General features: G+C 42.8%; 1 protein-coding gene across 2 annotated transcripts; it reads right to left on the bottom strand.

Annotated features, from left to right (window-relative positions):
* Positions 1 to 35: 35 nt before the first annotated feature.
* Positions 36 to 21,004, bottom strand: RNF139 (ring finger protein 139). 2 transcript variants are annotated; one of them, XM_038127417.1, is made up of 2 exons: positions 20,631 to 21,004; positions 36 to 2,090 (listed from the first exon to the last, which is right to left on the bottom strand). In XM_038127417.1, the coding sequence occupies exon 2, from the start codon at positions 2,029 to 2,031 to the stop codon at positions 280 to 282; it is 1,752 nt and encodes a 583-aa protein (XP_037983345.1). In that variant the 5' UTR covers positions 2,032 to 2,090; positions 20,631 to 21,004; the 3' UTR covers positions 36 to 279. The 2 variants fall into 2 exon arrangements, with proteins under 2 accessions (XP_037983345.1, XP_037983344.1); XM_038127416.1 differs by lacking the exon at positions 20,631 to 21,004 and adding an exon at positions 7,015 to 7,363.
* Positions 21,005 to 24,970: the final 3,966 nt, after the last annotated feature.

Below are 24,970 nucleotides of genomic sequence, written 5' to 3'. Positions count from 1 at the left end.
CACTACATCAATTAAAGAGTGTTTTTCCAACCATCTTAAAAACGTGAAAACAATTTATTCCATGTACAATAATGTACATAATTTTAAGGTGGTCATGAAAGAGACCAGCAAAAATTAGAGGTATATTTACAGTAGCACACACCACAGTAAACAACCACCATTCACAGACTCAACATTGAGATACTGCTGTTGTGCTTAAGTACAATAACTACAAAGTGATACTTTTACTCTGTTGGAGTCAATCTTGAACAAATACCTCATGGCTTAGTAAAGGACATCCTAATCACCAAGAGAGTTAGAGTCAACATTAAGAGTCTCATTCAAGTGCTGTGCCACACAGTCGCTATCTTCCTCATCACTATCAGAACTGTCATTATCTTCATTTAATTCATTTTCAGCATCAGCAGCTTCTTCTGCAACCCGTACAGGATTTTCATTTGGTGCTACAAACCCGTTGTTGTTAGAGATATTGGCATTTTCTTTGTCCTCAATATACACTTTCTGATGGCACATCGGGCACGTGTCCTGAATGTACAGCCACTTCCGAAGACAAAGTGCGTGGAAATAATGGTTGCACGGAGTAATGCGCGCAGAGGTGGTGAACTCGTGGTAGCAGATTGCACAGACGTCATCAATTTCATGTAACCGAGCTCCTTTTACCTCTGGAAGCGAGTTGATTTTCTTCACAGCAGTGCGGCGGTTTATAAAAGTCTTCCAGCCATTCTTGGCTTGCAGGTAGATGTTGAAGTACGCGTGCAGACACATCATGCAAGCGCGAATCTTGCTTCCCGATTCAAAAACCATCGTGTAAGCTCCATTTCCAAACATGATTACTCCAAATATAAACTCAATAATATTGCCAGTTGAGCGAACATAATAGACATAATCATCAAGTTTTTCCCATAGCACATTATAGTAGCCATCAATCATAAACAATATATAAACAGTGATAGAAACTATTACTTTTAGGCAAAGCTCTACACAGAATGCTGTGACTGCAAAAAGCCAAGTATTTAGTGCATAGTGGTGCCAGAGGATGTAACTGAGCAGAACTGGAAGAATGAAAAGGCAAGCTGAGACAAATAGGACAGGAAAGTGTCTGCGGAACGATGACACATGGGAGGCACTGAGAGACATCAGCACGGGGTCTGTCATTCCATGGATAAAATGCAGGACTGCGGTCAACAAAAGGCACATGTTTCGACTCAGGCGAACTAATCGTTCCTCTGGTTTCAGTCCGCTTAAACCAGTCTGCAGAGCCAAAATGAAAAACAAGACGGGTGCTACAAACCCAAGCCTTTTGTCATCCTCATCAGTTGACCCAATGAAGGCCAGGATACCAAGTCCCAAATAATGCGCTATTGAGGAAATTACGGCACTCATGCCCAGCACAGTTAAAGTAGAGTCACACCCACTTATGATCAGGCTGCAGAGCAGTTCCCAACAGTTATCCCACGATATCAAGAAGAATTTTTCTTCCGTGTTGTTTTCAGCCATCTTTACTACATAAGTTAATACCACAGCTTGTGCTGTAAGTCTCGTTAGCCAAAAGACACGCAGTACAGCTGGAAACCGAATCCTTTTCCATGTATCTTCCATCAATAGCTGTAATCCATAAATACGATACATGTGTCTCACCAGCAGATAAACGTATCGTACTGAATAATAGAACCACTTAATTTTTGTAGCTAAAATGGCTGTGGTATTTAGTGTCAGAACTAGGCCTGAAATAAAAACAAGTACTTGCCGGACATTTAAAGGTAATTCAACAACCAAGCCAATTACAGGAATCAGTATATCCAGGATGATGAGTTGAGAGTATATGGACTGCATGTTTAGCAATGTAACATATCCAATTCCAAAGGTAAGCTGAAGGATGGAAAGTGCCATCCATAGCGAAGGTCCTTTATGTGGGAAAATCTGAATTCCGAATGCAGCTGTGTTGTAGGCACTGTAGAAGTTTATGTGCAAAGCAGCATAGTAATTCACCAACACTGAAGTTGCAGCCAGCAGAAACGCTGAGGCGATCATGTAGAACTTGAAAAGTGCTCGCTGTTGTAAGACCAGAACAACGCTGGATACAAATACACCTAAAACCAGATTGAAATAATTTAGTTCTCAATAGAAGTTCAACAACAGATTTTAATCTATTAGCTCTGGAGCTACATTTATTTAATATATCACTTCCCCATTAGTCACTTGTACCTTTGCATTACCAGTGGTACCTTTTTCAGAGAACAGGCAGGAAGATGAGTTAATCTCTGCATTTAACATCTGTGTACTACAGCTGTGATGCAAAGCCACTACAAGCCCTAAAATCACAATTACTATGAAGTTTGTTGCAGTTTTACACTAGAATAGTGACAACTCCCAGTCTTTCAGCCTTAGTCTTGAAATCCAAGGGTAAACAAGTTCTAAAAATAAGCAAAAAACCCCCAACAGATAAAGCATCTGCTTTATAAGGAAAACTAATAAAGAATAAAAGAGTAAGATTTAGTAAGTCCCCTAACTCACTGGAGCAAGGCACTCGACTACAGCTGTCCAAGATGGAGTACTAAAGAAAGTAACCAAAACACTTTAGTTAAACACTTTAATGGGAAAATAGAGGAAAAATACTGTACTTTGCTGTGGGGAAGGCACTTCTATTTCCCTTCAGTTCGCTTTTATTTCTGGTGAGTGGTGACAAAAGTCACATGAGGAAGACCTTCCACAGTATACAGCTTTTGTGCACAGAACCCAAAACTGCACCAACTGCCGTGTTGCCAATGCCAGTGCAAACTTGTCTGTCCTGTTAGAAGTCAGATTTAGGCCTTGAAATTCCTGTTTGCTAACCTCTCCCTCATAATGACCACGACCACATCTTGACCATGCCTGGGAAGTCTGCACCTTCCTGTGAGAAATCCTATCAGAGCAACTGCAGCATTGGGAGTTTGGGGTGACGTGTCCTTGCAGTAAACTTCTGTGGCGTAATTTATGAATTCCATCACTGTGCACTACACAGGTAAGGGCTCTGCCCCAAGAGATGGTAAATTAAATGGCACTTAGCACTAGATTAATTTCCTTAAACAGTTTCTTTTTCAGGAAACACACTGCCTTTGTTTTGGACTTCTCAATCAGCTTCCAGTCTGTGCAACTGCTTTCTCATCCAAACCAGTTTGGAGAGATTTCGATCTCTACAACTTGTATTTGCTTCTAAGTTGCTTTCAATCTCTGCACTAAAACCAATGAAATCACGAGTAATCCTCTTTCTGCTGGAGGACAGTGTTGGTCTTTTCTGACAGTTTAGGTTGTTCTAAATACACCGTAAACAAGTGTTTAAAAAAAATTAGGCCATAGCCTCTTGATCATGTGAATAAAATCTTTGAAATAGCACTTGATTAAAAAAACCAAAACAACAACAACAAACAAAAAATATACAAAAAAACCAACCAAACAAAAAAACAAAAACAAACCACCTTCACAGATCCTGGAGGATTGAGAAGAAGGGAGAGGACCAACATGAATCAACTGCAAAAGGCAGGCTACAAATAAAGTTATGAATTTGCCTGAACAATATTCCTTGCCGGTAGCACTGGCTGATATAAACACATTCTCCTTAATCAATCATTAACCTAGTAACCCTGTGAAGTGGACTCAGGAAAAGCCTCTATCAGTTTTCAGAAAGCCCCTTGCATCGTAGCTCAGTTCCTCCAGGAAAAGCTGAATATTCGTTACGTGCAGCACTTTCTACAAAATAAGCTTGACAGTTGCCTTGTCATTTTAACCACCACAAACATCTTTAGGAAAGCCAATACTGCTGATGAGTTTGTAGCCTTTGTCTTTTCTCAGAAGTCACAGAAAAGGCTCACATGCCTGTACAAGGTCGTTATTTATGTAATTCTGATCATTTGAGCCAAAGGAGATGCATTTTCTGTAAGCAGGCTGCTCTGAAACACGCCTTAACAAAACCTATTTTTGTGCCTTGCAGTGGCAGTAACAGGCCTGTATTTAGATACTGCAGGTCATCCTAAAACACTGACGTTTCACATGCAAGACACATCTCTAAAAACAGCACAACAGTGAGTCAATAGAGCTTGTCCTACTGGTTTCTCTGAAGAGGCACTAACAAAAAGTACAACATGTCTCTGTCAGTACATATAGGGAAAAGTCCAGACTCACTGAAGGAGACTCAAAAGACCCTAAGAGGTAACGGATCTCGGAAGGGACAGTGAGCACTCCTTTCCTCCATCTCCATTTATGTCACTTAGTCCATATCTCATCATAAGAAAACTTTGCCCTGCCCTGTGCCCATACCCGTTTGCCCTTCAAAACAGTAACTCTTTTTCCATTTTCCCTCTGCTAGGAAATGCTGCAGTTCCTCCTTTGATAAGGTTTGTCTCTCTACTCATCTTTACTATTTCTTCCTGTGCCACCCCATTGCCAACTGTCCCAGCATGGCCTCCAAACACAGCATTGAACCAAACCACACTACACTTAGCTTTAAAATAATTTCTTGTGTTACAATGAATGTCTCCATCTCATTTTTTTTCCTTCAAGTCCTGAAATTTGTCAGTATCTTTACAGCAGCCCACCACTTAGGATTTGACTTTCAGTCACATGCAGGGGACAATCACTTTTACACATCAGCATTTCATTCATGTGGAACTGCCTAATTATTTTTCCCTAACTCCAGTCATTCTATTTACTTCCACATCTTTCTGCAGACTCAAGTATTTATAGAACCCTTCTCAAAACTCAGTGTCCTCACTGAGGAGGGACTGGTGTCTGAGGTGACAGTCACACACTCCTGGGGGTGGTGGTTCTGCTGGAACTGAGATACTTAAACCCAGTGTAAAGATATGAAAGGTAAACACTGCTTTGGGGACAAAGCAAGGTTAACCAAAAACACGAAAGAAAACGTGCTCCAGCTGTGGGAGTTGGTTCTGTGCCATGTATAACTCTATTTACTTGCGTAGAGAGTGATGGAAGAATCAGACCAAGAAATCCTGCCGTAAAACTCTGTAACACCCACACACATCTCTATTAGCATTCCTGGAGAGCTGTACGCCCAGAATATTTCAGAACTGTTTAACATCACCTCCAAAAATCATCAATCTCTCCAGAGCTCCAATCTTTGTGTCTAGTGGAGAGTGCCCATTTATCCTGTGCTATTGTGCTACAGGGAAAGTTTGGATCAGTACTTCAAAGTCTGCAAATGGTAAGTAAAAGGACATTTTCCCCTTATTTAAATACAAAACGATCCAAAATAACTATATCACTTTCCTAACAGCAGCAAAACCCCAACCCTGTAATCCTTAAATTCAGATGAGAAAAAAGCATGCAAAAGCAGTCTGTTGTCTGAACCACATGGGAGGTGTTTAAGATCATCTTGAGGTGCCTACATTTTAATCTTCAATTTTGGAAAGCCAAGAACCACAGACCCCTTTTCTAAATGTTCAAGACAAGTTTCTTGGCATAAAACATTCCCAAAGTTTTTTTGCAGAAGGCAAAAATTACCCACTTCTCCACCCAACCCCTTCCAGAAAAGTGTTCATATAAATGCAAACCTCAAAAATTGCTTAATCTGTCAATCCCAGTACCACACACTTAAGGGACATCATTGAACAACATATCCACCACTCATTTACACAGCTGGGATTAATTCTGATGCTCTTCTTACAGTATCTGGATCATATGATATGAAGGGCTCCTAAAATTAAGTTGGTGAGGCACTGCAATGTAATTTTTTAAAAAAGGAATTATCACTCTTAGCAGTTCCATAAGTGTTGAACAAAAGGTCAAGAAAATGAGAAGCAGGGGGGAAGAACCCCTGCTCCCCATCCCAGTGGCATGGCAGGCAAAGGAGGCAACTTAGGGCCTTCTCAGCATCACTTCTCATGTGAGCACAAACTTCCCCTGGCACCACTAACCAAAGCAATAATAATAAACATAAAACATATAATAAATGTAAAAAATCAAAATAAAACACCTGCTGCGTTTTGATACCTCCTCCCTTTGCTCTCCTCTCCTGCTGTCTTGCTATAGGTTATTGTTTACTTTTCTCCCCTCTGCTCCTCGACTTGTGTGATGCAGTCACACCACACTTCTCACTGTGCACATTTCCTTTAACCCTCTCTTCTCTGCTTCCTGCCCAAAAGCTGTACTGCCTATTTCCTTCCTGTTTTTCATCTACTATAAACGTCAAATAAAATCCATCTTTCTTGGGCCTGCAAAAAAACCCCAAATAAAACCGAAACAACAACTTGATTTGTTTTGTGTTCTCCTTCCTGCCTCAGGATCGCCAGCTCCAAAACGTGATACGCAGCACAGTGTCACCTGTCCAGCAGCTCACTGACCGGGACTCCCGCTGAGCCGAGGCTACGCAAGAACCCAAGTTAACGATATTGGAAACAGTATCACCTAGTTATACCACTGACTTTCATCCATCATGGGAAAAAAAAAAAAAAAAAAAAAGCATGAAAATAACCACTGGCAAGTTTTAAGAGGCTTCTCTTTCCTCTGGGAACCAAATTCCCGGCACTTCTGAACTGCTGTTTCTAAAATAAGGCTTTAACAGCGTATTGCAGGAAGACATCACGCTATCCAAAGCATTTTTAAAAAACCACATGAAAACCCTATACCCACTAAGTCACACGTCTTCCCCCTCGGAAGCCTCAGAGTGGGGAGGGGGAAGGGTCACAGCCCCGAGCCCTCGCCCCGCTACGGGGGCAGGAGGAGGCGGAAGGAGCCGGGCAGATAGACCGGGGGGTGAACGGGGCCCGGAGCGGGGCACGAGGGGGCGAGGTGATGACCCAGCCCGGGCGGCCAGCAGGGGCCCGGCGGTGGCAGAGAGGAGCCGGTGGGGACGGGAATCGGGGACGGGGGAAGGGGAGAGACGGGCCGCGGCAGCAGCAGCAGCCAGGCGGCGGCGGAGGGCGGGGAGCAGCGGCGGCCGCGCCGTGCCCGCGGCTGTGAGCGGGGCCGGCGGGGCACGGTCCGTGTCTCTGGGGAGGGGAGGAAGGGAAGGCGTCTCACCCAGCAGCCGCAGCAGCGCGCCCAGCAGCGCGGCGCTCACGGAGCCGCCCGGCAGCGGGGCCGAGTTGAAGATGGCGTCGATGAGGAACAGGCTCGGCACCCGCAGCGCGACCTCCAGCCCGGCCCGCAGCCGCGGGCCCAGCCGCAGCTGGGGCAGCCGCGGAGGGCCCGGGGCCGCCATGCCCTGCGCGGGGGGGCAGGCGGGCCGGCTCTCTCCGCCGCTTGAGGAGCGGAGGGGGCGGGAGCGAAGGAAGGGAGGGCTGAAGGGAGGGAGGGAGGGCGGCCGGGAGCCGCTACCGCCCCGCGCCCGCCGCCCGGCGCGCCCGGCTCTCCCGCGCCGCCGCCTCCATGTTCCTGCGCGCGCCCGCGGCAGCGCCGCCCGCCGGCTCGGGGGCGGGGCCGCGCCGAGGGGGCGCATGCGCAGCCCCGCCCCCGGGACTGCCGGGGTCGACTCGGGGGGAAGGACGCGGAGCCGCCGGGGCCGGGCCGTGACCGCGCAGCGCCCCGAGGGCCGCGCCCGGGCTTTCCTCATACACCGCCGGGGACCGTGACCCCGCCGCGTCCCGGGGCACCCCATTCCAGCGTCTAATCAGCCTTTCACTGAAAAACTTCCTGATGTCCGACCTAAACCTCCCCTGGCGCAGCTTAAGGCCATTTCCTCTCATCCTCTCGCTGCTTTCGTGGGAGAAAAGACCGACCCGCACCTGGCTCCAGCCTCCTTTCAGGGAGTTCCAGAAAGCTCTAAGATCCCCCTTGGATCTCCTTTTCTCCAGGCTGAACACCCCCAGCAAGCTCAGCTGCTCCTGGTGCTCCAGTCCCTTCCCCAGCTCTGCTGCCCTTCTCTGGACACACTCCAGCCCCTCAGCGCCCTTCTGGAACTCAGGGGCCCAGAACTGGACACAGCACTGGGCACAGCGGTGAGGTTGTGACCGCACCACCGAGTGCCAAAGGACAGTCACTGCCCTGGTCCTGCTGGTCACACTGTTCCTGACACAATCCCGGCTGCCGCTGCCCTCCTTGCCCATGAGGGCACGCACTGGCTCAAATGACGGGATGGCAGCGGGCCTGGTCCCATGGGCGCTCTGGCTCCTTGTGTCCCTAAAGTGCCCCTAGAGCCCAACCTCATGGCAGGAACCCTCTGCCAGCCGTGAAGAGGCGCGTTCGTGCTGCAGCCCCTAGGGAGGGGTCAGCCCCGTGTCCCCATCCCGCAGCACTTCTCACGGCTGGAGCTTTGCCCCGCGCTGTCCAGGGATGTTGGAGCACTCGGTACCGTCCAGGGCTGTCAGGGAGCTGTGCAGCCTGATTAAATGGGCTTTAATCAGAATTCCCATTTCTCTTGAGTGGGATGCACAAGACCTGTCTTAGCCAATGCATAACCATAGAGAAGGGTCAGAGGAAGAAAGGCATTTTCCTTTCAAATCCCTTCTCCTTCCTCATGCATTTTCACAGAAGCCACAGATAGAAGGGCAATTGGAAACTTCAAGCTGCCTTGATTTTTCATCAAGAGCTGTAGTGATAGGACAAGGAGTAATGGGTATGAATTAAAAGAGGAAAAGTTTAGGGTAAACATTAAGAAGAAATTTTCCCCTGTGAGTGTGGTGAGACACTGGAACAGGTTCCTCAGGGAGGTTGTGGCTGCCCCAACCCTGTCAGTGTTCAAAGATAGGTTGGAGGGGCTCTGAGCAACCTGCTCCAGTGGTAGGTGTCCCTGCCCATGGCAGGGCAAGCTGGGACTAGATGATCTCTAAGGTCTGTTTCAACCCCTTAACATTCTGTGATTGTACCATTTTTACTAAATAAAGAAATGATTACTAAATTGAAAGCAATGTGTAACAATGTTAGCCCATCTGAAACTGGGACATTTCCCACCCCATCCCTTGTGGGAATTAAAAGCACATTCCAGGACACAACCGAGATGAGCTTGTGAGCCTGTTGGCATCTGCCACGCTGCAATTTCCCAGCAGCGTCTGCCTCCTGCTTCACCTGCTGGGGCTCAGCCTTTGCATGAACCTCATTTATCCATGGCTTAAGCCCTTGGAAGCCTTCCTATTGTTTCCAAAGGGGTTTGGATCAGACCATAACAGTATTGCACAGGAATTTTCCTAAGCAATGTCCCAGCTAACAAAGGCAGAAATGTTGCCAGATTGCTAAAGGATTGTATTACAAAATCCATGGACATGGACAAAGTGCATGTTTTAATCACATACTGAGAGGCATTACTCTGACCTAGTAAGTCTCCCCACAGCAAATAATAGAGGTCAGGGTTTAAAATGTGAAAACGTTTGAAGATGGCTGAATCACAGTGATTCGGACTCGCCTGAATAATTTTGCTCCTCAAGTAAGTATAAAGCTGCTGAACGTAAATAACAGTATTTGATTGAAATGAAAAACAGTGTAAATCAAACACATCAGAGTACTTGATAAATCCCAGTAATATATATGAACATATTAATTTATATGAGGTGTAATTTCAAGAAATGAACAACTCAAAGCACTATTTGTGGAAATGGAATTCCCTGACCTCCTGAAGCCCTTTCAACTTCATTTAATATTCTCATCTGTAAAGAGGATCTTAAATCTATTTTTGCAGTACAGGCTTCAGGATCAGAGGTGATGCTGTAGTACATATTTATATTGCTTTAAGGACATGTGGATTAAATTGAACCCATTAAATGGATTTTCAGGTTTAAATAAATGTATTTACTGGCATATTTTACAGATGTTATTTGGGTATGTAACTGCAGTCACGGATGTCTGCAAATTACTTTGTGCATGAACACTTCCAGGTTGTAAACATTCCAGAAATCCTAGTGTTAGTAAGGTGTATCACATCAAATGAGTATGTTTTACACAAGTTTTTCAGAAAACTTATTTCTCTTAGGACTCCTACTTTTGATTTCAGTTCAATTAAAAAAAGGTAAATCTAAACTGGATTATCAGGCACATGGGATGCAGGATGATGACATCTACTGGATATATTTCATTTTGCAATTTGCACTACGTAGCTTCAGATGTAGAATAATAAACCAAATTCAGCGTGGTTACACAAGCAAACCTCTGCTGAAATCCCTTCAGTCACAGACACAAGTGCAGGAAAATTTGGCATATAATTTCGAGAGTTAAATGCAGTCTCAACTTCTTTGTATATCTGGGGGTTAAATACCATTCCAAATACATTTCTTTAAATACACTAAAAAAAGTTTCCTTGGTTGAGCAATTCTTCAATTTCTCATTCATAACTAACATACAAATTAAGAAGAAAGCTGCTTTATTTGTCTGTATAGATGAATTGTTAAGGGGAAATAGAGCTGGCTCAGGATGAAGGTTGCTCCCTGGAGTCACTGTGACTAGGTGTTCCTGCCCCGACTTGGTGTCAGGTGTCAGGCCCACACCCAGGACACGGCAGCACAAAAGAACAAGCCCTAGGGAGCTGTTTCATAATAAATAAGAATATAATATTCAAAAATATTTTCAGCATAACTTAATGCACCTCATATACGAGGCTGAGTCAGATGCAGATCAGTCTATTTCAATAACAAGTCACTGGAATTCTTTGGTGTTCTTTACAGTACATGGCAGAAGGTTGGGTTTTGCTCTGTCATGTGAAAATGATTGTTGAGGTATTTTTGATAGGTTGGAGTGGTCAAAATTAATATGATTTTTTTTTCAAAAACTGTTAGCAATTTTTTAAATCTGAGATTTTTAGAACAAGAGAAACTGCATAAATGCAAATTATCAGCTGTATAAGTGACATGCCTTGAATTTACTAGGTATAAGAGAATTTTTATTATCTTCTGGAATGGTAGAACAGCCTATTTTCTATGTCAGTCTGCTGAGACCATGCCTAGGGGCTGTATAATACAGCCTAGCCTATATAATACAACCAAATCTAAACCCACTTTTTAGCAAAAAAACTTTAGATTTCTTGAAACTCCCCCATTTGCTTAAATGCTCTCCTGATCCCTTTGAGCCAAAGGCTTCATTGGATTAATGCAAGTGCTCACATCAGATAGTGAAAAATCACATGGTCTTGCAAAAATCACATTTTGATAATTAAAAAGAATAAAAATGCAGGGAGGGTTTTAAGAGGATTAGTTGTTTGGGGTTTTTTTCCTACTGACAAGATCTTGAAAAACTAAATGCACATAATAGCTTTGCCTTGAAACATCCTGTGTAAATTTAGCCTGATTCAGTAACAGTAAATTTTATAAGAATGAAAACCGTTGTCTCCTAAGAAAAACTGCAAATGTGCGTGTCAAAACTGTGTTTTAGTTTGCGATGTGTGTAGCAGTCCATTAACTATTCCCAAATTTCATTTCTCCTTTCCAGAGACCTTTCGCAGTGGATCCTCTGATATCATATTGCAATCCTCATATAAGAATAAAGCTCTGTACAATCTTATCTTTCTTTTTGTTGAAAGTTTTTCATTATGAACACTAAGGATATCTGTATTTTGGACTGAAACAAAAACTGAAGACTCATGAAAGGAACCTAATGTGTATTTTCTTCTCCTAGGATGATCTTCTTGCATTAAATAAACTGATCTGCATTTTTAAAAAGCCAAATTTCAATGTTTTATTAATGTGGGCTTTGGTAGACTGAGCAGGCAGCTGTGCCATGGTGAAGCAGCTCTGTGCCTCCTGCAGAGAACAGCCTGTGCCCAGCTCTGCCTGGCTGCTGCAGCGTCCTGGTGCTGTTGGTGTGAGCACTGCGGGGACAGCAAAGTGCCCACCCAGGCACAAAGATGCACAGCTCTCCTACATACCTTGTGTTCAGAGTAGACACACTTGCATATGGGGCACTACCAATGCAGTAATGGCAAAATATTGAAAGATGAGCAAACATATTGCTGCTTAAAGTTCAATAGAAATGATTTACACTCATGTGAGTATTTTTTAATATTATTAAAGACACCAGTAGCCTTTACCCGAGAGTAGTTTATATCTGTATCTTCTTCTGAAGAGAAAAAAGCAAAATAAAGTAACATTTAAAAGCTAAGGTAAAACCTGTAAATGTAGTTATTGACCTAGGGATCTTCTGAATATGTTGAGAATTTCCCTACAAAAATTCATGTGGTTAAGATTAGTTATTAAGTTTCAGTTTTACTCCTTCTCTACAGCTAAATGCCATAGGCTTAGATAGCATGTCTTGAAAGATGCTAACAAAGCAGAGATTCATTTATAGTTAACATGTAGCAAACCAAATTGTAATAACTTGTTTGTGTGAAGGGTTGATTTTGATTTCTTATCAGCATGATGTGACAATGTCTGTAACATATGAGCACTACATCAGGCTCTGGCGTCTGCAACACAGGAAAGACATGGACCTGTTGGAGTGAGTCTGGAGGAGGCAACCAAGATGATCCAAGGGGTGGAGCACCTCTCCTATGAGGAAAGGTTGAGGGAGTTGGTTTTGTTCAGTCTGGAAAAGAGGCGGCTTTGGGGTGGTCTGATTGTGGCTTTCCAGTACTTGAGGGGAATTACAGAAAAGATGGACAGAGACTTCTTGAAAGGGCACCCAGTGACAGGACAAAAGGGAGCAGCTTCAATCTGAAAGAGGGTAGGTTTAGATCAGATAGTAGGAAGAAATTCTCTACTGTGAGGGTGGTGAGGCACTGACACAGGTTGCCCAGAGAAACTGTGGATACCTCATCCCTGGAAGTGTTTAAGGCCATGTTGGCTGGGGGTCTGAGCAACCTGATCCAGTGAAAGGTATCCCTGTCTGCAGCAGGGGGATCGGAATTTGCGTGAGCTTTAAGGTCCCTTCCAACTCAGGCCATTCTATGATTCCGTGATTCTGTGACTCTGTTCCCCTTAGTGCAGCTTGGTGTTATTATGCGTTATTATTTGAAGAGAATGCTCGCTTGGAAATTTTGAAGCCCCCAAAGAATTTTCTGGCTTGACAAAGCAAGGCAAGAGCTGGAGAGTCAAAGCACATGGACGAGCCTTGGGTCATCGCTGGCAGGAGACAAGAATAACCCACAACATCATCTGCATGAGGAGAACCTCTTAATTCTGTCATTTTCCCATAGTCCTTTAATGACAAGTTTTTTATTCTCTTTAAAGTAAATGATTGCTAAGAAATGTGTTAGACATTGCTGGTTATGGCTTTACAATTTTATATGGAACAAAACTGTGCAGATAAAAAGCCTTTGGCCTTTGCCTTCTGTGAAAGTAAAAAGGGGCTGAGAGAACAAAGTGTATTAACAGTTGCTCGTTGGCACATTTGTCTCATTTCCTAACTCTGACCAGCATACTTACCAAGGAGACAAGGAATATGTCTCAGGATCGCAGGCCTTTCCTGTGTGTCTCCTGCTCCGGAAGGGATGTAGTGGTGGACAGCTCCATGTGGCTGCCAGCCAGGGCCCTGCCCAGCTCCTGCCCGAGGCACCATGCCCAGGCAGCGCTCCCCTCCGGCCTCCTCGGCTCCACATCCCCTGTCCGCTGGGGCTCTGGGAAATGCACCACTTAAGATCGCTCCTCCCAGAACCCTCCTGATCCTTCTTGTTGTTGTTTGTTTTCCAAGCACTACACGGAGAAATATCTGTCTTTCCTGAGTCTCCGCACACACATTGCAGCTCCTGCTGCAGAGATTTGCCTTCTTTCCCAGAGCTGCTGACTCTGTATTCCAGGCCTGATTTGAAGATGTAACTAAGCAAGCAGAAACCAAAAGAATGAAGAGCCTTTTTTTCCCTCATTATTGCCATGTATTCCTTTGTCTCCTGCCATTGTTTTTGAGTGTTTGAGTGCATCTTGCTGGAGAGAGGCAGTATTATGAGCTTGCCTGTTGTGTATCATCCCCTTTTTTAGTAGTTTTCCCAGCCCCCTAATCCTGTTATTAATCCATAAAAAAAAACCAGCATGCTTTCCTACAAACTGCATACGCAGTAAAAACAGGTCTAGAATGTTCAAGTAGTAAAATATTTTACAAGTATCTCAGACCAGATGCTAGAAATTTGTCTTAGGAATTAATATTCATTATATTTCTAATATTCCTGTATTTTAATATTAGTTTCTGTTTTGTACCTGTTCCTGACTATTACTTCTTGGAATAGAAGTTCAGTATCTATTTGTTCAAAGAAAAATGTATCTGCTAAAACAGGCAGGAAGCTGGAACACCCTGACAGCTGGTACAGCACATTTTTTCAATTGCCAGACAGCAGCTCAGAAATGGTGTGCCTGAGAGGGAGGAATGGAAATGATTGTGGTATTGTGTGTGGAGCACATGGAAAAGCACATGCTGCCATCATAGCAGTTTTTCTGATCTCAGCCATGCTTTGTGTTAGGCAGCTGTAAATGTAAAAAATAAAATGCAGATCCAGTGTTAATTTTTATGCTCATTAATGAAAATTTTCCCTTTGAAACAACAAATTAAGTAGCAGCTGTACCTTGCACTATATTTTGTTTTTTGTAGGTAAGGAGATTAATTATGCATTACACTCAACATTTTTTCCCCTGACAAGGTGATGCATGGCTGTATGTGGGGAGTTTGTATCACTGAAATGCAAGATCTGCTTATTCTAATTCAATATTTGCTCAGATATTTAGTAACATCTGGAATGCAGTTATAGAACTCCTGATTTACAAAGTGAAGTAACAGAGGGCAAGGCAAGTTCCTTTAGTTTGGGGCTCAACATTCATTTCACCATTTGTGCTACTTGTTTTGTGGAAGACAGAAATGGAGAGAATCAGAATTTCACTGGGAACTGGCCATGCCACAGCAGAAAATGTAGTCTTCCTAAAAACCCTGCCTTGTAGAGGAAATGTTGTCTGTGAAACACCAGGCTCCTGTCACCCCTGAGCTGAGCCTGCCTGCCAGGCTTGCCTCTCCCTTGAGCTTCACGCTGCCATTCCCAGTCTCACCGAACTCCACTTTGAAAGCTTTGTCAGTACAAAGCTTTGGTGGAAAAAAATCACAGTGGAAAACCTCTGCTCTACTTTCTGAAGTCACACACAGGACAACCCTGCCCCTAGTTCCCCTGTCCTCTGCCTACGCAGTCCCGAACAGGAACTGTTTGCTAATCTGTGGGCTGCTAAATTTAGCTGGTTCTTGATAGCTGAAAACAGCTCACAGACCGGATCGTACTGCTGGTCACCAGCACCTGCAGCCAGATAACACCAGCCAGCTGATCTAACACTAGGTGCAAACCACTGACTGTGTCAGCTGCTCTCTATAGTAGCATTAAAATAATAGTAATAATAACATTAATAACTATTATTGTTGTTATTGTTATTACATACTGGAAAGGATAAGTTTTATACTTTTGTCTGAAGTGATACACTTCTCAGGATGATTTCAGTCTTCAGAGGAGTTGATCTGGGAGATATGTGTTCATAGACAACATGAGAGAGACAAAAGTAGAGAGAATGAAGAATTATACAGGAGACTAGATCTGCCATGGCAGAAGATGTGATCTTCCTGAAAGATCCTCCCTGGCTGAGGAGGATATCAAGGTGAATATCAAACTTCAGCATTGGCTTTAATTACAGCCACATCAAATGTTTGTGTTGGAACCTGATACCACATGAACTTTGTTCAGCCTCACCTTCCACTGCAAGGTTAGTGTTTAATAACTATTAATGAAAACTGTAATTCCAGTATTGATCAACACTAGTTTCCTACAAAAGCCACTGAAACTTGTGGTTTAAATGTAAAAGCAGCATAATACAGACTTTAGTCCAGTTGTTTTCTTTAAGCTTTGAATAAATGAAACTCAGGATATTTGCAGGTATGAAGACAGAAGGTGAAACTCATGCAAATCTTTATGACTCAAGAAAGACAAATTTTGTGCAGCTTGAAAGCTAAATTCTTCTTGATAGGGGAACTTCCCAAAGCAAAATTTCACTTCAAACTGCTTGCTTGGGTGGTTGTGTAAACAGCTGGGAAAGCCTGTGTGGTATAGACACGTGAGAGTGCATTTCCAGCCAGCCCCGTGATGCTTGGTGGCCTGGCCAGAAGATGGCAAGCGTGTTTTGTGGGAGAACAGAACTGTGCCAGGCAGACAGGTGTTCTGGTGGTGTAAGAATCAAACAATTCACAGGCAAGACTAGAAATGTTAACATTACTTACGTGATCCTTGTAAGGCTTGAACTGTGAGATGAGAAAAGAGACAAAACCTGTGATAATTTACAGTTGTATATGCACAGGGGGAGGGAGGAAGCGCTCGGGGAGGCAAATCCCTCTGACCCCACTGACATGGGACATGCTCCTGAGGGATGCAGCAGGTGCCAGCCTTGCGCCTCTGCTGCCCCACATTTAGTGTCTGTCTCTGTGAGAGCAGCTCTAAAACAGCCATGGAAAAATGCCACACGGGTTACAAAGAGTACCCAGCATCTCCTCCCAGCTCTGGGCTTTCTGACCCAGCATCTACCCTCACAATGAGGAGGAGATGTTCCTTGCCTCATGAAGTGACAGTGATTTACAATCTTCAGCTAATTATTTGCTTTGTTCTGCTATTTCTTTCTTTCCTTCCATACCTTTGGCATGGGGAGGAGCAAAGACAGGCATGCAGTGAATTTAGATACTGCTTTACAGCCTGGCACTTCTCTCTCTCAGCTATCAAAGACTTGCAGTTCCTGAATCCTTTCCAGAATGCTACGCAGTCCTTTTACTCCCTTAGAAGTAGAATAATTCTGTCTAGGGTTTCCAGCCACTGGTAACAGGATAAAGCTCTTTGTTTATCAACTCATTTTTTAGTTGGCCGGAAGTGCAAATTGGAGAAAGCAAAATACCTGCTTCCCACAAAGCTCCTATTCACTGACCTGGCATTCCCCACTGTGGGAATAGTCTCTGTAGGGAAGACTAAATTGAAGGGATACATTTACCACTTAGAGCAAAATGCCATGATGCTCATAATGCCTCTGAACTTACTGGAAATCATGTCAGAGTTTTGGATCAGGACTGCAAGAAGTGTGACTTTCTAGACCAGGGAGCTTTAGTGTAGTTGTAAGATAATCTGCTCTAGTAGAGAGCTGAATTGCTGGCACTCATTTTCATTTGCAGCCTTTAGCTGATCTATCAGATATCCTGGGCACAGGTCAATGGTTCCTCTAAGGGTCGGGACAGGGGTCTTGAACTTAATTACCCTTTGTAACATGAACTGTCATAGGGACCAGAAGTTTGGGTTGTGAAGAGATAGGGCAATGTTACATAGACATTTGTCAAAGGTTTTAGGCCAGACATGTGGGATCGCTGTGATGCAGCTGATTCAAAGGCAGAGAATGTTTCCCACTTCTGCAGACTGTTTTAGGGGAGCTGTTGGGGGCCTCAGACAACATTTTAGCCACAGAAATGGCTGAACATGATGGCTCAGATAGGTGGGGTTTGAGTATTGATAATGCTTGAACTGGATTCCTCCAACCAGGCCATGAGGGGCTGCATTCACTCATGGACCAGAGAGAAAATGGATCCTCAGTAAAATGTTCAGTTTTCTGTCATTGCACAGGGTGAGCTCAAACACTAATACTGTCCAAACACTCCAGTCACTTTGGACACAGATGGACACAATGACCCAACCTTTACAATTCTATGATTCTATGACTGCTTGTAGTGGAGCTAAGAAGTGGAAAAGAATTTTTGGGAAAGAAGGCTGATGCAAACAAAATAGAGCATACCACAAAGAGGAGAAAGGCTTTTTTTTCCATGCATTTCCATTATGGTTGACTTTTGCTATGTGAATTTTCATATGCACATTCTGAGCAGCTAGGAATGTCACAAACAAGGAATGAAACAGAAATTTTAGATGTTTCAGTAGTCAAAAGTGTGTGTGGAAATGATACAGAAAGGATAGATTTCTTCTTCTCCTTATTGAAAACACTGCAGCTTTGCCAGAAATTTCAAATACTCCTGACAAGGACGATGTTATATATGAGGTTGAGGAACAAGGAGTTACCCTCTCATCTCCATTTTTTCATTTGAGATAAGATGTATTTTTTCTAGTTAAAAGCATTGCAGCCTTCAAACAAAACCACATCCATACACCAGTTGATTTTTTGAGGACAAAATGACCAGTGGTGATAACATTCTCTGCATTCCTTCTGAGGGCAGGAAAAAAGTGGATGGCATAATATGCACCTAAAGATTATTCACTTAAGTATTACAGAAAGCTTTCCATCTCCAAAGGCAGCTCAGCACAGTGATGAGCTTCCTAGTGAGCTGTGGAAATTCTACTATTGATGGTTTTTATAAAAGGAGGGCAGGGAAGTAGCTATAAAGATTTATTTTTATGCTTTCTCTAAGTGTATTGATTTAAATAACATTCATAATTAATTTCTATATAGTAAATGATGGAGTGTTTCTAACATTTGTATTGTGCCACTGTGATGTGCTCTATTATGTTCTATTCTATTCTATTCTGTTCTATTTATCTGCACAGGATCTCTTCAAGGTGCATTGAACTTTAAAAGGCCTCCTGCTGGGAAAAAAAATCTGGAAGGAAAAAATACTTCTCTTCTACTGGCTTGGAAGTTGCTGTCCAAGCTCTGGTCCAGCTCAGTGTTTCCACACAAGCCATGTGCCAGGACTGCTTTTGAAGAAATGTTTCTGGAATTGCACCTCTAGTCTTTTCTGGCATGACAATTCTTACAAAAGGATTTATTTGCACTGTCAGCAAAAAAATATGATGTATTCTCCTTTCTGAGAGCCAAATTCTTGGTCCCTACACAGGATCTTATTAAACAGGATTCACTCCCTACAGCTCAGTGCTGTGAGAAACCTTTGCAGTGGATGATCCCCAGATGTTTTGGCCAGGGTGTCCACAGAGCTACACCCATCTCTGAAATCCTTCCAAGAGGAGATAAAGTGGAGGGCTCACAGTGGCTTTAGCAGGATTTGGATCAGGCCATCTGGCTAAACTTTCTTGATCTGTTTGAACCAATGGACTTCTGTGTTGCTGGTGAAATGGGTGGTCCCTGGGTTAATCCTTGTCCTCCCTTCATCCCAGCAGGGAGCTCTATGTGGCTTCACAATGAACCAGACTATGGACTGAGCATCCTTTTTTCCCAGTCCTAGATTAGTTCCCTGATTTGCATTATCCCATGACCACACGATTGCAGTTCTGGCCTGAGGAAGCAGATGGGATCCCACACAAAAAGCAGGGGTAAGGACAGATCTACCTGTGCCAGATCCTCCTCATTGAATATGGGTGAACATCCTTTGAAAACCTGTTTGTACTTTTTCATTATCAGTGTCCCAAAACCTCGCCGTTCACATATGGTAAAGATTGTAACTACAGGAACTAAGATCTTTAGTAGCTTTTTCATTATCTTTCCTTGACTGGATGGAATATCTCTTGGGAGTCAGAAGTGGCCTTTTAAAAAAATAAACTATTGAAATAAATTTCAAACAAACAAAAAAAAAACACCCAAAAAAAAAAAAAACCCCAAAAAACAAACAACCCTGAAAACTCCCAGTAATCCCTTTGGTGAGGTGCTTCACAGGAAAAACTAAATGTCATATGGTCAGACTGGCTCAAACTCCTAACCAAACAGGCCTGTGGTAACTGTGGGAGGGAGGAGAAAGCCATGGAAAGAGACATTAGACCTCAGAGTAATGCTTCTGACTATCCAGGGCTGAGTGGCCCATCCCATTATTATTCTCTCTCTTGCTGCAGATTTTTGTAGCACTTTGTTTGGGCTTTGTTTTTTTTCCTAAGCCATTTTAAAAATAGAAACTGTCATCATTAAAAATAGAAACTGTCATAAGAAAAGAATGCTTTTCTTCTTGTGTTGGAAGACAATAAATTACAAATGTGCCACTGGGAAATGATGCATAGGTATGTGTGTTTATGAACTTTGCGTTTTTCAAAGGCAAATTAATCTCTAGAAAATATGAAATAATTGTAGCTATTGCCTAAAGTCTGTTACACAGGGACCACCTATAGTGTTGATATTGTTACATCCTTGTTAAACATTCTTAGAGACATTTTGAACCACCCATTCCTGTTCCTACCAAGTTATGTTGCTAGATTTAATCAACATTTCATTTCTGTTGAGATTTTTATGTCAGCAACCAGCCTAATAGACTAAGTTTACCTTTTCTTCTCTTACATTTTGTGTATTGGAATAACATCCAGGATTTATATAATGGAATAACATTTAGCCATAAGGAAAATTTGTCAGCTATTCTCAGATAGTTGAGCTCAGTGAAATGAAAGAAACCAGCTGAGCCTATGACAAATAGGGAAAGTTTCTCCAAAACTGGCATTATTTCTGTTTAATGACACAAAAATCAACCAGAGGTGTCTATATCTAAATGTTTTTCTTCAACTCTCAAGAGAAAATTATTAGAACTGCAGCTGTTTACCTTGTTTCTTCTACTGTAACAGCAGGCATTGCATTAATAACAGTGATTTGTAGAAATTCCAGCAATACTGTGGCATGCATTGCATGGTCTGCAATCAGTGCATATTCAGTTCATTTCAGATGGAAGGTACCTGGGGGTGATTTCACCTTAGTTGATGAAAATTGACTGACCTGAGGGATAGAATTTGAAGCTCTTTTATTTGAAACAAAGCCTGAAAGGACTTTATGTTTCTAATATAAACATTATAGAGACAGGTGACAAGCATTACTTAAGCAAGATACAAGTATGTGCATAACAGAAGCTGTTTTTCTTACCTGTGGCAGTTCTGAGCCCTCAATGCTTGTGCTGTCCAGTGGAAACTCCCCAGCTTTCAATAGATTTCTCTGTTTTCTGAAAAATCTCCTACTACAAGCCCTCCTTCTCTTGTTGCGTTCGTCGTTCCAGTCACTATCAAATCTTAACAGCTCTTTTAAAGGAAGGAATCAAAAATATACTTGTATTATGCCATATAATATAATCAGATTTGAAAGCATTTTCTTTTGTAGCTCCCATATTTCCCTGTGCTCTTTCTCATTATACTTAATATAACTACACTTTTAAAACATATTTTGTGCAGCATGTCTTTCTGTGAGATCCAAGAAGCACATTGTGAGCTCTCTCTGGCAGTTACCAAAGGCAACAGAGTGGGGAATTACAGGTCATCTAAACCTGGCTGGGATAAAAGTGTTAACCAGTAGCACATAGAGAACATTCCTGGGTTGGACTAGAGGGATTAAACAACATGAGCTGATTATGCTAATTTTCTTCATCTCCTAATGTCTTTGGATTTCTTCACTGAAGTTGAAAGAAAAATTCCCAGTGATTTACGTGTAGAAATATTTCACCCTTCATTTCCCGAAAGATATCTGCTTTATATGAGAAATACAAGATAAGTATGAATTTGTACTCTACTCAGCCAAACACTTTGCTTGCAAGAATTCAGAATACAACAGGAAATGCTGGGTTACACAGACCTGGTTTTAGTGCTAATCAACCATTGTGACAAAGTTTAATACAATGTTACTTTTGCTAGCACCAAATACCTGGCAGCTTTTCACTATGATGTGAGAGCAGCAAAGTGAGTAATTTACTTTCATTGGCTGCACATTTTCTCATTCAGACTGTTTTCAAACTCACATAGTTTTCACATTACTTAGGCAATTAACCACATGAAACTTCTTGTTCTCACTTCTCTGTCCCCAAAATGTAATATTCCACCAGACAAGACACATTATCACCTCTGCTGCCATGTACATAGAGGTGGTTGGAACAAGGATCAATTTGCTGTTTTCCAAATGTTCCCCACTTCCATATGTGCTTAGACATCAATAGAGATGGCAAATAAGGAATGAATAAGCTGAACTGTAACTGGGAAGAGAAAGAAAGCCTCCTTTCCTATTAGCTGCTTTTTACCATCATCTTCAATGTAAAGCTTAAGCAAGCAGTTACAGCAAGATATGGGAGCCAGCAGATTTTTAGGATTAATTAATCCCATAATGGGCTATTCAAAGCAAATGCTGAGCCTCTCCTAATCACTTTAAGAAGACATGGTCCTATACCCAAATGCAGTGTATGAAATCTTGGTCCCTTGAAATAATGAGAATTTTGCAACTGAATTCACTGGGGCAGGTTCTTGTGTTAATGCTTCCATTCCTGCCACTTGCTTTGCCTGCTGGAGCCAGTTCCAGGATGGCATGTATTTTCTGGGCAGGTGTTCTCCTGCAACTCTGACTCTTGCTGGTGCAATGTGGTTCCATGCCACTTGATGGATGTGAGCCTTCAGAGCCCTGCTTGTCTTCTCCACAGAGCAATGGCTGCACACAGATCTGTGTCAGGGGGCATTTGCATTGGAGATCAGGAAAAGGCTCTTCACCCAGAGGGTGGCTGGGCACTGGAACAGGCTCCCTTGGTTACAACATCAAGCTTGTCTGAGTTCAAGAAGCCTTTGGACAATACCCTCAGGCACATGGTGGGACTCCTCAGGTTGTCCTATGCAGGGCCAGGAGCTGGACACAATGATCCTTGTGGGTTCTTTCCAACTCAGGATAATCTATGATTCAAATGCCTCTCATCCATTGTCTTTGTTAACTTGTCAGGTGTTGCAAAAACTGTGATGGCTGAGGATTGTTGACATGGGGAAAAACCAAGCTCCAACTGAGGCTTTACTTGCTTTTAAAGTAAGGCATGGGGAACATGCCCATGGCTCCCAAGTGGGGGTACTGAGGCTGCAAGGTGCTGTCTCCAGCTGCTAGTGGGTGCAGGTACAGGAACACACTCTGCAGCTGCACCAACTGTGTGGGCTTTGGAGGCTAGGGAGAGAAGCACAGGTGAGAGCTGTGTCATGAGCTGTGTCCTCACTGCTCTGTTGGATGGCTTCTGAAGAGCAGAGTCACCTGCCTGCACTGGTCACCTTTAGGTATGAACCACACAAGCTTCTCCATCTCCTTAGTCCTTGCCCAGCCTCTTTGTCTCAGCTACTGCAGGCTTGGACTGGGATCTGAAAGGCCTCCAGCTGGAATGCTCCTTGTTCCTGTTTCTCCAGTGCCCATCCAGGATCAGAACTGAAGTAATTGTACACAACAGCCTCAGCCTCCTGAGATGGCTGAACAGAGGAGGTTGGTGTTTCTCCCCTGTAACACATGGCTGACCTTAACACCATGGATGAAATTATTACAGAAAATCACCTGACAGCTTCACCTGTGCCTCTATGTATATTATCCTCTTTAATGTAACATATTTCAGTTCCTCTGTTGCTTTTCCAGAAACAAGTGGAAACCACTTTAGGCAGTGAGAATAAATTTGTATAAAATCCCATGTTTTCAGATTGCTTTTAAACCATCTGAGTTGCTAATATGATATGGACATGACTTGGACACAAACTTCACTGCTGACAATAGAAAAGGAATTTGTAGTGAATTAATTTAGGATGGGATATTTCTCTCAGTAAACAAGCAGGAGAACATTCCACCAGTTTGTAATTTGTAAAACTGAATGTATACAGCAAAGGCTGAGAAAACTTCTTTCTTCTTTTCCCCCAAGGGTGTCCTAAAATCTAACAGAACTATGATAAAAAGTAACAGTCTCATTTTTATATATAACCAAAATTCATCTTCTGGGATTGAATTCAGCTGAGGCTGAATTAACAAATTCCTCCATAACATCAAAAATTAAGTCTGAACAACAGCATTTTAGTGAGATCTTTCTGACTCTGATGAGGTAACACACAAAAAAACCCAAAACCAACAAGGTTAGAATATATACCAGGGCAGGAAAATTTAGAAAGTAGCAAGTCTGAATCCACCACACAGTACAAAAACTTCAGAGATTCATAATAACTAATCAAATATGCATAAAGGTATATTATTCCTTTCAGCCCACAATGCACAGTAAAGTGATAATTTTAAAATTAAGAATCTTTTAACACAGTTAATGGTAAAGATACCATGTATCTTCACAGGAAAAATATTGACATCATTTTCTCTCCTCCAAAACTGGCAAAAATAACATGAAATGTCAAGCACAACATCAAAATAATTCAAGGGTGATTTGCTGTTCCTAAAGCATTTGTAGCCACATAAACCATCAATTTACATTTTAGTGCCCACACGTGTGTCTGGCTGACTGTGAATGCAAGCCAAAGCACATTCCTAAACCCAGCCGTTTCTCTTGCTGCTGCTGGCCAGAAGTGTGAGTGGAGGGGGTCATCAGAGAAAGGCCCTGGTGTGCTGGTGGAGTTGCTTCATTAAGATTCAATACTGAGGCTTGAATTGTAAGAATGAAAAGACACAAAATAATTGGCAAAGTCAATGAATGCAGGAAGAAGGGGAAAAGGAAGCTAATGGGGCTTCCTGCAAGGTTGTGAAGCTGAGAATAAGAAATGTTATATTAATGAAGTTGATGGTGAAAAGGAAGTGCTCAAAAAAGGAAGAAACAAATGACACCCAGTTTAGAAAGTGTGGGTGGCAGGAAGAACAGTGACACCATTAGTCACAGATAAAAGAAGTGAGGTGACAGGAATGTTAAGAAAGATGCTGAGTTCAAACACTACTGCACTGCGACTATGCAATTGTGTAAAAACCAGTCAGTGAAAGGATCTTCTTGTATGTCAAGGAGAGCAAACTGTCTTCATTCACAAACTTCAGAAGTTTTGGAAAAAAGTTTCCCTATTGTTTACACATGCAAGATGGAGTTATGTAGCAGGAACAGATGAATCTGGGATAAGGTCAAAGAAAAGTGAGTATGAGTAAATATGACATTATATTGCATTGAAGAATAGAGTAGAATAGAGCAGAGTAATACAGGGTAGAATAGACAGTTTTGGTTGGAAGGGACCTACAGTGTTCATCTAATCCAACTGCCTGACCACTTCAGGGCTGACCAAGAGTTAAGGCCTGTTGACAGGCTTGGGGCATTGGCTACCTTGCCAGGAAGCCTGTTCCAGTGTTTGGTTTCTCCACTTTCTTGGTACAGAAGTGCTTCCTAATAGCCAGTCTATTACTACCATGAGGCAGCTTTGAACCACTCCCATGCATCCCACCACAGGATCCCAGGGAGAGGAGCTCAGCACCTCCCTCACCCCTTCCCCTCCTCAGGGAGCTGTTAGGGAGCAATGAGG

The sequence above is a fragment of the Motacilla alba genome, chromosome 2 (assembly GCF_015832195.1).
Source record: "Motacilla alba alba isolate MOTALB_02 chromosome 2, Motacilla_alba_V1.0_pri, whole genome shotgun sequence".
NCBI classification, from domain to species: Eukaryota; Metazoa; Chordata; class Aves; order Passeriformes; family Motacillidae; genus Motacilla; species Motacilla alba.
This window is presented reverse-complemented; position numbering and strand designations above follow the sequence as displayed.